General features: G+C 35.7%; 1 protein-coding gene and 1 long non-coding RNA gene across 9 annotated transcripts in view; one reads left to right on the plus strand and one right to left on the minus strand.

Moving 5' to 3' along the window:
* The window catches only part of LOC125682606 (neuronal membrane glycoprotein M6-b-like), a 36,142-nt gene extending 27,331 nt beyond the window's left edge, over positions 1 to 8,811 (plus strand). For all 8 annotated transcript variants that reach the window (XM_048923285.2, XM_048923283.2, XM_048923286.2 and 5 more), the window contains 5 exons: positions 3,715 to 3,874; positions 5,426 to 5,591; positions 5,934 to 5,986; positions 6,085 to 6,150; positions 7,284 to 8,811. In XM_048923285.2, coding sequence (XP_048779242.1) covers positions 3,715 to 3,874; positions 5,426 to 5,591; positions 5,934 to 5,986; positions 6,085 to 6,150; positions 7,284 to 7,406 — 568 coding nt within the window. In that variant the 3' untranslated portion in view covers positions 7,407 to 8,811. The remainder of the gene's footprint in view (positions 1 to 3,714; positions 3,875 to 5,425; positions 5,592 to 5,933; positions 5,987 to 6,084; positions 6,151 to 7,283) is intronic.
* Positions 1,769 to 2,550, minus strand: LOC130052170 (uncharacterized). Its single transcript, XR_008800548.1, has 2 exons — positions 2,048 to 2,550; positions 1,769 to 1,930 (listed from the first exon to the last, which is right to left on the minus strand). It is a non-coding gene; the product is annotated as an uncharacterized LOC130052170 (long non-coding RNA).
* Positions 8,812 to 14,904: the final 6,093 nt, after the last annotated feature.

Below are 14,904 nucleotides of genomic sequence, written 5' to 3' on the forward strand. Positions count from 1 at the left end.
TTCATTAACAAGCGTCAAATTCTCTCATTACTGCTCGATAACTATAAAAACTATTTTAGAGGCAAGAGAGGGTTCCATAAGATGTAATAAACAATATGTAAGCAAACTTTTTAGAAACCTTCATGATCTTAAAAAGGATTGATTGATTGTATATTGTTTAACGTGTCCCTCGAGAGAATATTTCACTCATATAGAGGCGTCACCATTGCCGGTGAAGGGCTACAAAATTTAGGCCTATCCTCGGCGCTTATTCGCCATTTAGTAGGGAGGGATCTTTATCGTGCCATACCTGCTGTTACACGTTGCGGTCTCATCCGAAGAATCGTCTCATTTAGTCGCCTTTTACGACAAGCAAGGGGTGCGGAGGACCTATTTTAACCCGGATTCCCACAGGAAAAATAGGCATACAAATGAATATTGAAAAATAGCAATAAAATAAAGTGTATGATAAAGAGAAAATTAAAACTATAAAATCTGATTACATGAAAGGAAAACTGAGGTGTTAAATTTTCTCTTTTACTACGAAAATGAATAGTACGAGTTAATAGATTCCTTATACCTAGTGATGGACAATGGGGGGAAAATCGATTCATGATCGGATTAATCGGATGCACCTTTTCGACTCATTAATCGAAAAATAATCAAATTTTATTCATTTCAAATTTATGGCATAAATATGTTAAATTTACTTTATTTCTTTACCCTAAATATTAAGTTAAATAGAATAAAATCATTAGAAATTTGAAGTTAACAACCCCATACTTTTGATTTTGTTTTCCAGGGATACATTTTAAAATTAGATCCTATAATCCGCTCATCTACAATAGCGATAGTACAGATGAGCGGATTATAGGATCTAATTTTAATTAGATTGCCCGGGATAGGGATAGATCTCTCGACTTTTGTTGTTGTTCTTATGGGATTCGGGTTACAATAGAACCTAAGTACCCCTTGCTTGTTGTAAGATGCAAACTCCGAGACCCCGTGTCACAGCAGGTGTGGTACGATAAAGATTCCTCCCTGCTCAAAGACTGTAAGCGCCGAACATAGGCTAAATTTTGCAGTCCTTCACCGGCAATGGTGGCGTCTCCATATGAGTGAAAGATTCTCAAGAAGGACGTTACTTAGATATTTTATTGAAAGTAGACATTAACGGCAAACTGGCAACTCAACTGTATGACAAACGGGATGATTTCAGCTTCTCCATCGTCAACTTCCCACATCTATGTAGCAATATTCCATTATCACCTGCATATGGTGTTTATATATCTCAACTGATTCGATATGCAAGAGCTTGTTCTGGGTATAGTCAGTTTTTAAATCGAGGTAAGCTACTGACAAACAAGTTGATGGTACAGGGATTTCAACAGTCTCGATTGAAGTCAGCATTTCGCAAATTCTATGATCGTTATAACGCTCTAGTTCGTCAATACAACCTCGCATTGGGTCAAATGCTGTCTGACGTGTTTCATACCGATTGTTAAGCCGTTCTTGGCACACTGATTTTGACTGCGGATAACTCCGTTTACCTGATCAGGATATGGGGCTCACGGCGGGTGTGACCGGTCAACAGGGGATGCTTACTCCTCCTAGGCACCTGATCCCACCTCTGGTGTGTCCAGGGGTCCGTGTTTGCCCAACTATCTATTTTGTATTGCTTGTAGGAGTTATGAGATTGATCACTGTTCGTTATCTTCGCCTTACGTTAAACAATATTCAATCATTCAGGTCTCAAACTACCTGGAAATGGAGGAAAATTCGCCTTCAGAAGCCCATGTTTTAATTTTCAGATTTTATTACCATGGCAACCAGTTTTCAAAAATAATGTATATGGTTCTTGAAAGTACACATGTGAAAGATTTTAAAGGTCCATCATGACATCTGATGCTAGCCTGGAAATGGGTCGGGATACACTCAGGCACCTGCCATCCTGGAAGTAAAAAAGCAACAAAAATGAGGAAAATATACCCATTTTCAACCCCTCCTAATTCAAAAAAAAAAATTCCCAGTATAATGACAGATATCAACTTTCAGCAAAATTCCTAACCTTTCCAACAAGGCCAAATTTGCAATAGGGTCCTTGATTCCTTTTCGAGATATTTTACATCAAAGATGCAGCATGCTCTTTTCAACTTACCGTTTAAAGTGAAAGTAGAATTGCCCGCCTAGAAGTCAAACTCTCATACATCTCACAGTCACAGTTTCGAATCCCATAAAAAGGCACTGAATCAATGTAGAATGGTCACCTCCCTATATTAATACAGATATCAATAACAATGAAATTATTTAAATTCTATAAAATACTCTTTTAACATATTTACATTTTAACCCTGGTCACTTTAGCTTCGTATTGGCAATTCGCCAGGTATATTTAGACTTCAATCTTATCGGATGATTCAGCTTCGTCAGCCATTTTTTTTATTTTAGTTAAGCCGCGGCAGGAATATTCGTATTATTAAAAAAAAAAATACCGACATCGGCGATTTTTTATTTTTAAAATGACAATCGATTATTCACATCGTTTCAGTTATAGCGACTTATACCTATCTTGATTACAACAGCATAAAAAATTAGATCCTCAGAAAAGATATCACGTTACATATCAAAATCTTGATTTAAAATATGTAAATATCGCAATTTAATGCAATAGAATAATCAAGTAATAACAGTGGTTTTGTTTATATATAATTAAGTTTATTGTTTTATAGTGTAGGTCGGCAGTTTTTCACGGCTGTCTTTCTAAAAGCATACCATGTAATCATCCGCCTTCTGGTGCCCGTAAAGGAAGGATATAGTTCATGAGTTGAAATTCCTTTCAGTATCATATAGTACAGTTGTTTTTAAAAAATGCTAAATTACAAAATTACAGCCGTCTAGGGATTTACATTTTATTGGACGAACTATAAATATAGCAATGAATGAAACTGATCTTCTTTGACGGATTACTCCGTTTACCTTATCAAGATATAGGGATACGGCCGGTGTGACCGGTCAACATGGGATGCTTACTCCTCCTAGACACTCAATTCCACCTTCGATGTTCACATGTTTGCCATACTCTCGGTTTTGTGATCGTTTTTGGATTTATGAGATTGATCACTGTTAGTTATCTTCACTTTTTCATCTTCAAAAATCTTTAGATGATAAAGGAGAAGATAAGAACAGTGATCAATCTCCTATGGATGTTAGAAATATTTAATCAACAAATCACCCTCTTATAATTTTCATAGTCCGCCCATAGTATTTTGCTTCCAGCCAAGCCTCAATAAGGTCTCAAAGTTGATAAAGCAAATGTTTTGCAAGGATAAGGTGACCCAGTGCACAACATTCTATAGCCCTTTTAACAAATTATTTTACTAATGAAATATGTTTTTTCTCATCCATCAATCAAATAATTATTACAAGTTTGTACATAGATATGAAAGTTATGTCAACTATCCATGATGATGGATATATTTTTCATGTTCATTCTAAAAAAAAAAACTACACTAAATGCATTATAAAGAAATAGTTCTCTCTTAATTGTGAAATTATAGTCGTGTGATGTTTTGTCAATATTTTCACTGACCCTTGCTTCTTTGTTGACAACTTCGAACTACATTGCTGTATTCTTGATGATAGCTTCGGACTTTATAACTTATTTATTCTTGATACTAACTTCTGACGTCATTGCTTGATGATATCTTCTGACATCATTGCTGTATTCTTTTGCAGTCTGTGGTTCATCGAGTATACCCTGATTGGAGTAGTGGTCAGTATGTTTGTGATTGGAACGTTGCTACTCTTTGTCGGACATATCTCGACGGAACCCACCAGCCGCCATGTTTTTCAAACCACTAACAAGAACATGTGCGCCCAGGGACTCAATATATTCGTAAGTTTTCTCCGTGTAACAGGGGGATAGTTTTACATTAAATTTTAGTGGTTTCTCTCGTTGTAGGGTCTTGCTAACGTCAATCTTAGATGTACATTCGCAGCTCTTCTTTGGACTTTTTATTCAGAATCAAATTCAATTTATTTACTAAAAATATTTAAACTAAATGCCACACGAATCTATGATCTGGTCAGCAAGATGATTTCTCTTATTATTGGTAAAGATAATCAATTTCGTGGGACTCCATTAAGGTTTATCAAGTGACAGAAATAATTACTTCATTGGGATTCCTTTAATAACATAAATATGTTATTTAATGACATTAAGTAGTAAGCTATTTGTCTTTATTCTTTCTTGTCTGTTTTGAATTTTATAAGAAATATTTCAGCTAAATCAACAGGTAATCATTTGATATATGCTTTTGAAAATATTCCCCACTGCATATATAAAAACAGATAGTCATAGACTGAAAATGTATTCAGTGTTAAAACAATACATCATTATTCTTCAATTAAACATACATGTGTGTTATTACAAGATGAAACAATTATAATCTGATTATCATATATTATAATTATTATTGTCATCATTATTATTATTACAATTGCATATGTATACCAGAGAGAAATGTGAATCTATGCACATAATATTTACTCTGTTTTTGCCTTACATTTAACATCTACATTTACATTTGTGTGCAAAACAATTTTATACAAGAAGCTTAGATTTTATCTACATGTAAATAAAAACAAAATGCAGTAACCTATTTTACGTGTATATATATATATATTGATGACTTTATAACTACACAGTGTATATGCTTCTAATTTCTACCTTAAAATGAATATCTTTGGTGAAATTTTATAATAATCATTTAGACATAGAACTATGTATTCAGAGTCTGGTGAATATGTAAATTAGTCTGAACTTATCCCTTTGATCAAGTTTTCAGCAGATTGGAACCATAAGCTCCAGTGGACCATTCAGTGATCTAAATATTGTTTGTTGTCATTGTCAGCTTCGATCATCTTGTACTCTTCGACAAAAACAAAACCGTAATAAAACAAATATAGCCAAACATGTCTTAAGTTAAGGCTCACATCTTCTTTGAAAAAGGATAATTGTCTATATTTCTCGTATTTTGGTTTTATGAAAAGAAAGACAGCAAAGGTACTTAGTTTGTTTAATAGGGGAGTGGTTTACAGTGCCTTTATCCAGAAAGGAAAACAATGACAAAGACAGAATTTATTCTTTTGGAATACATTTATAGGATGGGGTAATTTAAATACCAGTAAATACTGTGTATTATTCTCATGAACAAAGGTTCAGAACGATCTGTACACAGGATCGTTCTGTACACAGGATCGTTCTGTACACAGGATTGTTCTGTACACAGGATCGTTCTGTACACAGCATTGTTCTGTACACAGGATCGTTCTGTACACAGAATTGTTCTGTACACAGGATTTTCTGTACACAGGATCTTTCTGTACACAGAACTGAATCACCCTGATAACGATTTAAAACAATGCTAATACTCTTTTTGTACAGCTGATGGTTTTCTGTTACATCCTGGGCTTTTTGTGGATCGTGGCATCTGTGGTTCTGGCTGTGCCTGTCTATCTTCTGTCCTTGCTGTACATTGTAGATTTCACCTCCATCCAACCAGGTGCCTCTGACGGGAAAATACACAAATGCATTAATCTAGTCAATTACGGTAGGTTACGAACTAAGTCCCATTCATAACTGTACCCACATCTAGTATGTTGTGTTACGTGAACGAATGTGTTTTGGAGGGTGTCATAAAACATTGCTCTGTTGATATAACATTGTAAACTACAAGAAATGTAAAGTAGGCATATGAAGTAAAAGTATAGAATCTTTTTTAATGGTAAAATTAACTATATAAAGAAAAGTATAAAGATAGTGGTCACCTGGTCAGATGTAATGAATCGGTGTTCTTCTTCCAAATCAAGTCTTCTTTAACACAGCAGCCTAATCAGACAATGCATATTAATTATTTCACCAGTTCAATAATTGATTGACTGTTTTTCTACAGGCTTGGAAAATCAGGAGTTCTGTGGCACCGACTTTCAAAATTTCGAAAGAGAGGTAACATTGTAATCGTGCACATTTGATACATCAGTCATCTATAGTTCGTTACCGCCTTCTCTGTGATTAAAGTGTTCATTTTTCTTTCATTTTTACAGGGGAAACAGTTAATCATCAGCTATATTGCAGCACTACTTTCATCTATTTTGATAGCTATTAGCTTGGTATGTATTCAATTTATCCAAATTAATCGACATTAGTGAGACATTGTATGGTTAGCAATGAACTAGTATCCAACAATGTCTTGTGAAATATTTGTGGGGTAGTTTTTTTTTTCACTTTAAAATTCTACACATAATATATTTTCAACTGAAGTATTACTTTGTTCAGTTTTTGATTGTTGCCTTTAAATAATTTTGTTTTAAAGTTTTCTCTTCTTTCCTTTCATAATCTTTAATCACTAACACTCTTAGATGTTTTTGTTCTGCTTCTAAATTGCATTGCTTGTATTTATTACTAACAGTTTGTATGGCGAAGGTGACAACTTACCTTAAAATAAAAGCATAATCTTGAATACAATGTGCCAGGTTTGTCATAAGATGGTGTAATGGCGTTAAAAGGATCCCCTGATATTGCTATCGTAACCACGCCAGATGTAAATGTTATGAAACAAAGCACTTTCAGTGTTCGTTGTGTAAATGCACAGCAAATGTTGTTTAAATTTTGCAACATGTCCAGTATCATCAACTACATCATGGGAAAAATAAACTACATCTAAACGTATACTATCTTTTTTCTTTCTTGTTTTAACCTTTGGAATGTGGATAAGCTACAACATTCATACGAAAATAATTATACAGCTATTGCATGCACCTGTTTTCTCTTCTCGAAAAGTTAGGAAAAAATACTAAATGGATTGGTCAATTAGTACTTCTTGTACATCAAATGTACAAATGTTAGTTTTAATGTGTTTCCTGTTTGTATAAATAAATAAAAACCTCTACGGAATGCATGTAGCCTTGTTAGAAGATTTATAGTGTTTGTTGTTTGTGACATGTTTCATTTTTAGCCTACTCGATTAAAAGCGCAGGCGAGTTTATTAAATAAGATTGTATATTTTCAAATCAAGAATTGTAGTTTCCTGTTTATTTTTTTAAAGAAAGTTTAAGTTGAATCCTTATTTTTAGTTGTTTTTTTTCTGTTTTATTTCTTTTATTTGTTTTGGAATTGCAATGTCCATTTCCTGAGTTAGGATATTTATTACAGGTATCTTTCAATAAGCCTGACGTGCCACTTAACATTATATTACGCGGGTAACTCACTCAGATTTCTAACAATGGTTTATTTTAAATTTCAGATCCACTTTTTGATTGTCATCAGTGCTAATCTTACCCACCTGCGAAATTCTCGCGTGGCCACACTCAATGCCTATGATGATGATTTGGCTAATTCAAAGCTTGTAGCTGATACCACCATGTAAGCTAAGACAAGCGTTAACACGACCATGAATAAGGCAGCTGTGACATCATCAGGTGGATGGTTTAAAAACATTTCATTTACTGCTGAAGAATTGTGAAAAGAAGTATGTTTGAATGAGATTAAAAATCAACTCCCTGAGATTACACTACGACTAATTCCGCTGTTATGGTAACAGTAAAAATTGTAAAATATTCTTTTTTTGGTAAACCACGACACTTTGATGCTAGATGACATAGACACAGCCTTAAGTTGAGAAGGTCAGAGGAAATTCGGGCAGCAGCATCATTTCCTCTTTTATATGTATATTTTTCAAACGTTCGCTTTAAATGGAAATGTGCAATACATAGTTTCTTATATATCTAAGATTTGTTAGATTGTTTGTTGTACTTGCTTAGTAGTGTATAAGTATTATGTCACCGTACAGTGTAGTGAAGGGCATTGTGAGATTAGGTTTAAAGTACAGAGATATATCATTGTAAAGGTAAATATGAATTTAGAATCCTACAAGGTTGACTTGAAGTTTCAATGAAATTACTGGGGCCAATATTTTATAAGATTCCTTTGCGTTGTTTGTTTCCTGTTTTATTATTATTATTAGACATGATCTTGTTTTGTAAAATCTTTCTTCCAGGAAAAAAAATCTCATTTACAGTACATGAGGAAATATTTGGGAGGGGTGGGTGCAGGGGTACGGCAACATGTAGCCTTTCATCATAGACAAAGAGGAATAACTCTAGATGTAGATCTCGTGCATACTGATGTAAACAAGAGCGATATGATAAAATGTACCAGGTTGAAAGGATATTTACACTTCAATAGATTTGACAAACCTTTCGTTGCACTGATGGAAGTCTTGCCGTAGAGTTTAATTGCTTAAAGCATTGACCTTTTCTATTTTAGTTAAAACCAAATGACCTCCAGAGAAGTATTGAAGGACGTTTGTCTCATTATTCTAAATTTAAATATTTGCCACAGAAATAACTTTTTCCTGAAATCAAATTTAATGCGTTTTATGAGCTGCCAAGCGTAAATTGTCTTAATTACGTCATACTGTTTCGTGTTCATTGTTGTATGTTATTGAAATACTATCTTAAATTTTGTTAACGAAAAGCCTACTCGTGCCTGTTAACAATTGTGTGATTAGCGGTACAATCCCCCTGGTTGCATGAAAACATTGTTAATGAAATAGTTCTTGTTGATTGATTGAAGTTGGAATCCATTGGTTGGTAAACAAAACATAAATGATAATTAATGTGAAGAAAACATTTATTTTCCGAATTAGTCAGACACAAACACTGTATTGGAATATAGAGAGGTTGTTTATTTATAATACTGTTTGAACTGTTCCAGATTATTTATGTAATACGTACGTAGTTGGTTTATTAATAAATGTGAAGTAAAAAGAATATTGTGTATCGTTTGTAATTTCCCTATCATTTAATTTCTGTCACTGCAAACTTGTATAATACTACAAGTAGGGGCCTCGGTGAACGTCCATACGCTCCCTATATAATACTACAAGTAGGAGTCTCAACGTCCATACGCTGCCTATATAATACTACAAGTAGGAGTCTCAATGTCCATACGCTCCCTATATAATACTACAAGTAGGAGTCTCAATGTCCATACGCTCCCTATATAATACTACAAGTAGGAGTCTCAATGTCCATACGCTCCCTATATAATACTACAAGTAGGGGCCTCAATGTCCATACGCTCCCTATATAATACTACAAGTAGGAGTCTCAGTGAATGTCAATACGCTCCCTATATAATACTACAAGTAGGGGCCTCAATGTCCATACGCTCCCTATATAATACTACAAGTAGGAGTCTCAATGTCCATACGCTCCCTATATAATACTACAAGTAGGAGTCTCAACGTCCATACGCTCCCTATATAATACTACAAGTAGGGGCCTCAATGTCCATACGCTCTCTATATAATACTACAAGTAGGAGTCTCAACGTCCATACGCTCCCTATATAATACTACAAGTAGGGGCCTCAATGTCCATACGCTCTCTATATAATACTACAAGTAGGAGTCTCAACGTCCATACGCTCCCTATATAATACTACAAGTGGGAGTCTCAACATCCATACGCTCCCTATATAATACTACAAGTAGGGGCCTCGGTGAACGTCCATACGCTCCCTATATAATACTACAAGTAGGGACCTCAACGTCCGTACGCTCCCTATATAATACTACAAGTAGGGGCCTCGGTGAACATCCATAACCTCCCTATATAATACTACAAGTAGGAGCCTCGGTGAACGTCCATACGCTCCCTATATAATACTACAAGTAGGAGTCTCAACGTCCATACCCTCCTTATATAATACTACAAGTAGGAGTCTCAATGAACGTCCATATGCTCCCTATATAATACTACAAGTAGGAGTCTCAACGTCCATACGCTCCCTATATAATACTACAAGTAGGAGTCTCAGTGAATGTCAATACGCTCCCTTTATAATACTACAAGTAGGGGCCTCAATGAACGTCCATACGCTCCCTATATAATACTACAAGTAGGGGCCTCGGTGAACGTCCATACGCTCCCTATATAATACTTCAAGTAGGAGTCTCAGTGAACGTCCATACGCTCCCTATATAATACTACAAGTAGGAGTCTCAACGTCCATACCCTCCTTATATAATACTACAAGTAGGAGTCTCAATGAACGTCCATATGCTCCCTATATAATACTACAAGTAGGAGTCTCAACGTCCATACGCTCCCTATATAATACTACAAGTAGGAGTCTCAGTGAATGTCAATACGCTCCCTTTATAATACTACAAGTAGGGGCCTCAATGAACGTCCATACGCTCCCTATATAATACTACAAGTGGGAGTCTCAACATCCATACGCTCCCTATATAATACTACAAGTAGGGGCCTCGGTGAACGTCCATATACTCCCTATATAATACTTCAAGTAGGAGTCTCAACGTCCATACGCTCCCTATATAATACTACAAGTAGGAGCCTCGGTGAACGTCCATATACTCCCTATATAATACTACAAGTAGGAGCCTCGGTGAACGTCCATAACCTCCCTATATAATACTACAAGTAGGAGCCTCGGTGAACGTCCATACGCTCCCTATATAATACTACAAGTAGGGACCTCAACGTCCATACGCTCCCTATATAATACTACAAGTAGGAGTCTCAGTGAATGTCAATACGCTCCCTATATAATACTACAAGTAGGAGTCTCAACGTCCATACGCTCCCTATATAATACTACAAGTAGGAGCCTCGGTGAACGTCCATAACCTCCCTATAGAATACTACAAGTAGGAGCCTCGGTGAACGTCCATAACCTCCCTATATAATACTACAAGTAGGGGCCTCGGTGAACGTCCATACGCTCCCTATATAATACTACAAGTAGGGGCCTCAATGTCCATACACTCCCTATATAATACTTCAAGTAGGAGTCTCAACGTCCATACGCTCCCTATATAATACTACAAGTAGGAGCCTCGGTGAACGTCCATAACCTCCCTATATAATACTACAAGTAGGAGCCTCGGTGAACGTCCATAACCTCCCTATATAATACTACAAGTAGGAGCCTCGGTGAACGTCCATAACCTCCCTATATAATACTACAAGTAGGAGCCTCAGTGAACGTCCATACGCTCCCTATATAATACTACAAGTAGGAGCCTCGGTGAACATCCATAACCTCCCTATATAATACTACAAGTAGGAGCCTCGGTGAACGTCCATACGCTCCCTATATACCTGCGGTAATTGTTTAATATTTGTTTATTTTACGTTCCTTCGAGAATTTTTCCTTCATATCGTCACCAGCTGTAGGTGAAGTACCACAAATGTTTACCTATCGTGTGCGCTCAGGGCCGGATCAGTGAGGGTTCGCCTGTCTCGACACAGGACCTCCGCATTTAAGATCATATTCTAAAGACCAGTGATTCTCACTTCTAAATCCCGAACATTTGGCAAGGGGGCAATTACTAGTCTTAGGTTGGACACCTCCATGACACGAGCATGGCTCGAACTCGGACCTCCCGGTTACGAAGTGAATGCTCTACCACTGAGTCTACCGTGACCGCCCGATAACCGTAATAGTATATAGTGTATATACATGTATGTGTATATATATAGAGCTAGTAAGGATCTCGCCTACTTGATGCGTTTAAAACGGCTTTGTAGTTCAGTTTCTGGTTTGTATATTAAAGTAGATTACAGGTTTTCTAAGGTTTGTGAAAATCTTACCTTACGATGTAATCCGGAATTCATAAACGCAGTAGATAAACTGCCATTATGATACATTTTATTCAGTCTTTTCAAAACATTTGTATAAAGCGTGCACAATTTACTACCGGTATGTCTGGGAAATATCAAAGGAAGGGGCCAAACCATTTCTTGGTCAAAAGCATGGTAGGATAAGGGTTCCCTATCACAGGCCATTATATCGCTTGGGTTCGATTTTATATCAAAGAGTACAGGTACAGCCAATTTTGCTGATAAAAAAAAAAATAAATTGGATGGTAAAGAATTTTACTCTGTGCTCTAATTAAATTTATTCTAACACAATTAATCTACATTAAGTACTATCAAAGTTCATCCCGAAATTCCGTATACTTCCAAAGATATGCAGTACTTAACCGATTCGGGAAAATGCCGCGATTATTTCTTACTCGAAATTTACCTAGGTCCTGATACGTACTGTACCACTAAACGGAATGTTTATGAATTGCAACAAGTCATTGCATACAGTAGTACGATATGAAGTATGTGCAACATAAGATATCATTTTTAAATTGAATTTCTTACCCCAATTTATAAATTGAAGACCTTAAGATGGTTCACTACACCGAGAAATAGTTTCTCAAATAAGTATACGAATTGATTTATAATAATCTTAACGGATATGGTGATATATATTTTAAAAGTATATATGTCAAAAAGGCAGACAATATGCAAATTGGGATAAAAACATGATCTTCAAAAAAAATTATTTCAACATATAGGAACAAAAGATTCTGGCGGATTTGAATTCTAGATCTGCGGTTCACCAGCCCAATGCTTTAACCACTGAGCTACGATGTTAGACAAACAATTCGATCGACACAAATACTTTCACAAAACATTTAAATCGCCATCTTGTGACGTAGTGTCATAAAGAGTATAAGCTTTAGTGTAGTGAGCTACCTTAATAGCTCCAAGTGATTGAAAAAATGAAAAACTATCTTCTCGGCCATTTTCACCTGTTCCTTTATTAACCCAAAAATAGATGCAAAGACCCAAATCAATTTCAAGACTCAAATATTAATTTTGATAAATAATAATTCAATAAAATACAAAAATCATATTCATAACAGGTCTTTATAAAGATACACAGGTCCTTTTATATCTATTCTCATTCAATCGACATTAACACGGGTGTTTGACGTTTTATAGTAATTAGGACCTTTGGGTAATTAGTGGCACCGGTCAAAATGGATATGAAAAGTGAAAGTGCCGATAGATCCCCCCCCCCCACCCCCTACGCCACACAGGATTTTCAGTCAAATACTCGGCATATCATGATTTTGTGTCGGTTTCTTCTGAAGAATATTGAGTTACATGTTCCATTCAAAGGGAATGTTTCTGGTTGAAAAAACGTGGACTTTATGCAGTAGGAATGAAGACTTCTCATTAAATACACCGAAAAATATACCTGGCGCCTTCCCTACCTGTATATTGTTGAAGTGTTTGAGTATTTTAAAGGAGTTCTGGACTCCCCAATTTCTAGTGCTAGCTTGTCAATAACTATTGTCTTCCGTGCAATACTTTTGGCTATCTAGATTTATTTCAATTAAGCACAATAAGACTTCGAATACTTACCGACCTACTTTCGTCGCTTCAAAATCACAACCCCGCGTTACACCGATCACGGTCTCCACATGTGACATTGTACACGGTGAAGATGTCTTCTGAAAATTTGAGTATTTCATAAATGATTTTTCAAAATATAATATGTTATGATTGAGAATTGTAATACTTCAGTAATTAGAATACACGATATTTTTTGTCATATGAGATTCATAAAACTTTTGAGAACTATCTAAAACATATAGGGCATATTTGAGATATCCTTTGAGAATTTCCCCAATTTATTATAAATTAATTTTGGAATAACAAGACCTGATCAGTATATAAGGCTTACGGCGGGTGTGACCGTTCGACAGGGGGTGTTTACTCCTCCTAGGCACCTGATCCCACCTCTGGTGTGTCCAGGGGTCCGTGTTTGCCCAACTATCTATTTTGTATTGCTTGTAGGAGTTATGAGATTGATCACCATTCGTTATATTCACCTTTCATGACAGGGAACGATTTGAAGATTAAAAATCCGTATCAGAATATTTTATGCAAATGATAAATAACTCATTTGAAATATCTTTTGAAAAACAGTATATAAATATGATTTTCTTTTGTCCAGTCTGTACATACCGGTACACAGTAAAACCCTACTTATCAGGTAATCAGATCATGTCTATACATACCGGTACACACTAAAATCCTATTTATCAGGTAATCAGATCATGAAATCAAAAAAGGTCAATGTCTTGACCTGCAATGAGAAAAATAACATGTATGCCTCTTCTGAGTTTGATTTTTTTTTTAAATTGAATTACACAGCATGTTAGAGTCATATGGCTGTTTCAAAATAAATATGTCACAGACTTTAATGAAAAGGGGAAGATAACAAACAGTAATCAATATCATAACTCCTATAATGAATGCAACTTTTAAAAAGTTGGGCAAACACGGACCCTTCGCTATACCAGATGTGGGATCAGGTGCATAGGAGGAGCAAGCATCCCCTGTCGACCGATAACATCTCACCGTGGGACCTACATCTTGATCAGGTAAACAGAGAAATCCGTTGTCAAAAGTCAATATGTAATGAACTAACAATTGCTATGAAATACGTCAGGCAGCATTTGACCCATTGACAAGTTGTTAATATACCATTTTCCATTTTACGAGATGATCTATTTCACAGTTCTGAGATATATTCCTATAAAGTTAAGAGGTAGACAGTGCATGGATGTGAGTTCCATGTTCCTTTTATTCTCTCATCTACAAGGCATGATCTTAATTCGATTTTGGAAACTGCATTTTTAAACTATATGTACATGTTTTATCTTTTGGATTTGATAAAACTATCTATGAACTCCTTTATCGTGTTTTGCCATCACTGAATTCTTATCATAAATTGAATCACCATTAACCATTCCTCAATTAGGCAGTTCTGTTTTAAGGTCACTCTATCTAGGTCACCTAACTCACGCCACCGTCTATCAGTACTATCAGTACTTTGATTGTTTGTGTAGGTGATTATGCCTTTATTCAACAAAATGATGTCTTTTAAAATCAATCTTCTTATTAATTTGTCTTATAGATATTTAGACAAGCAAACTTCCACCTGATTCAGAAAAATAAGGAACACGGGTCATAGCCTAGCAT

The sequence above is a fragment of the Ostrea edulis genome, chromosome 2 (assembly GCF_947568905.1).
Source record: "Ostrea edulis chromosome 2, xbOstEdul1.1, whole genome shotgun sequence".
NCBI lineage: Eukaryota > Metazoa > Mollusca > Bivalvia > Ostreida > Ostreidae > Ostrea > Ostrea edulis.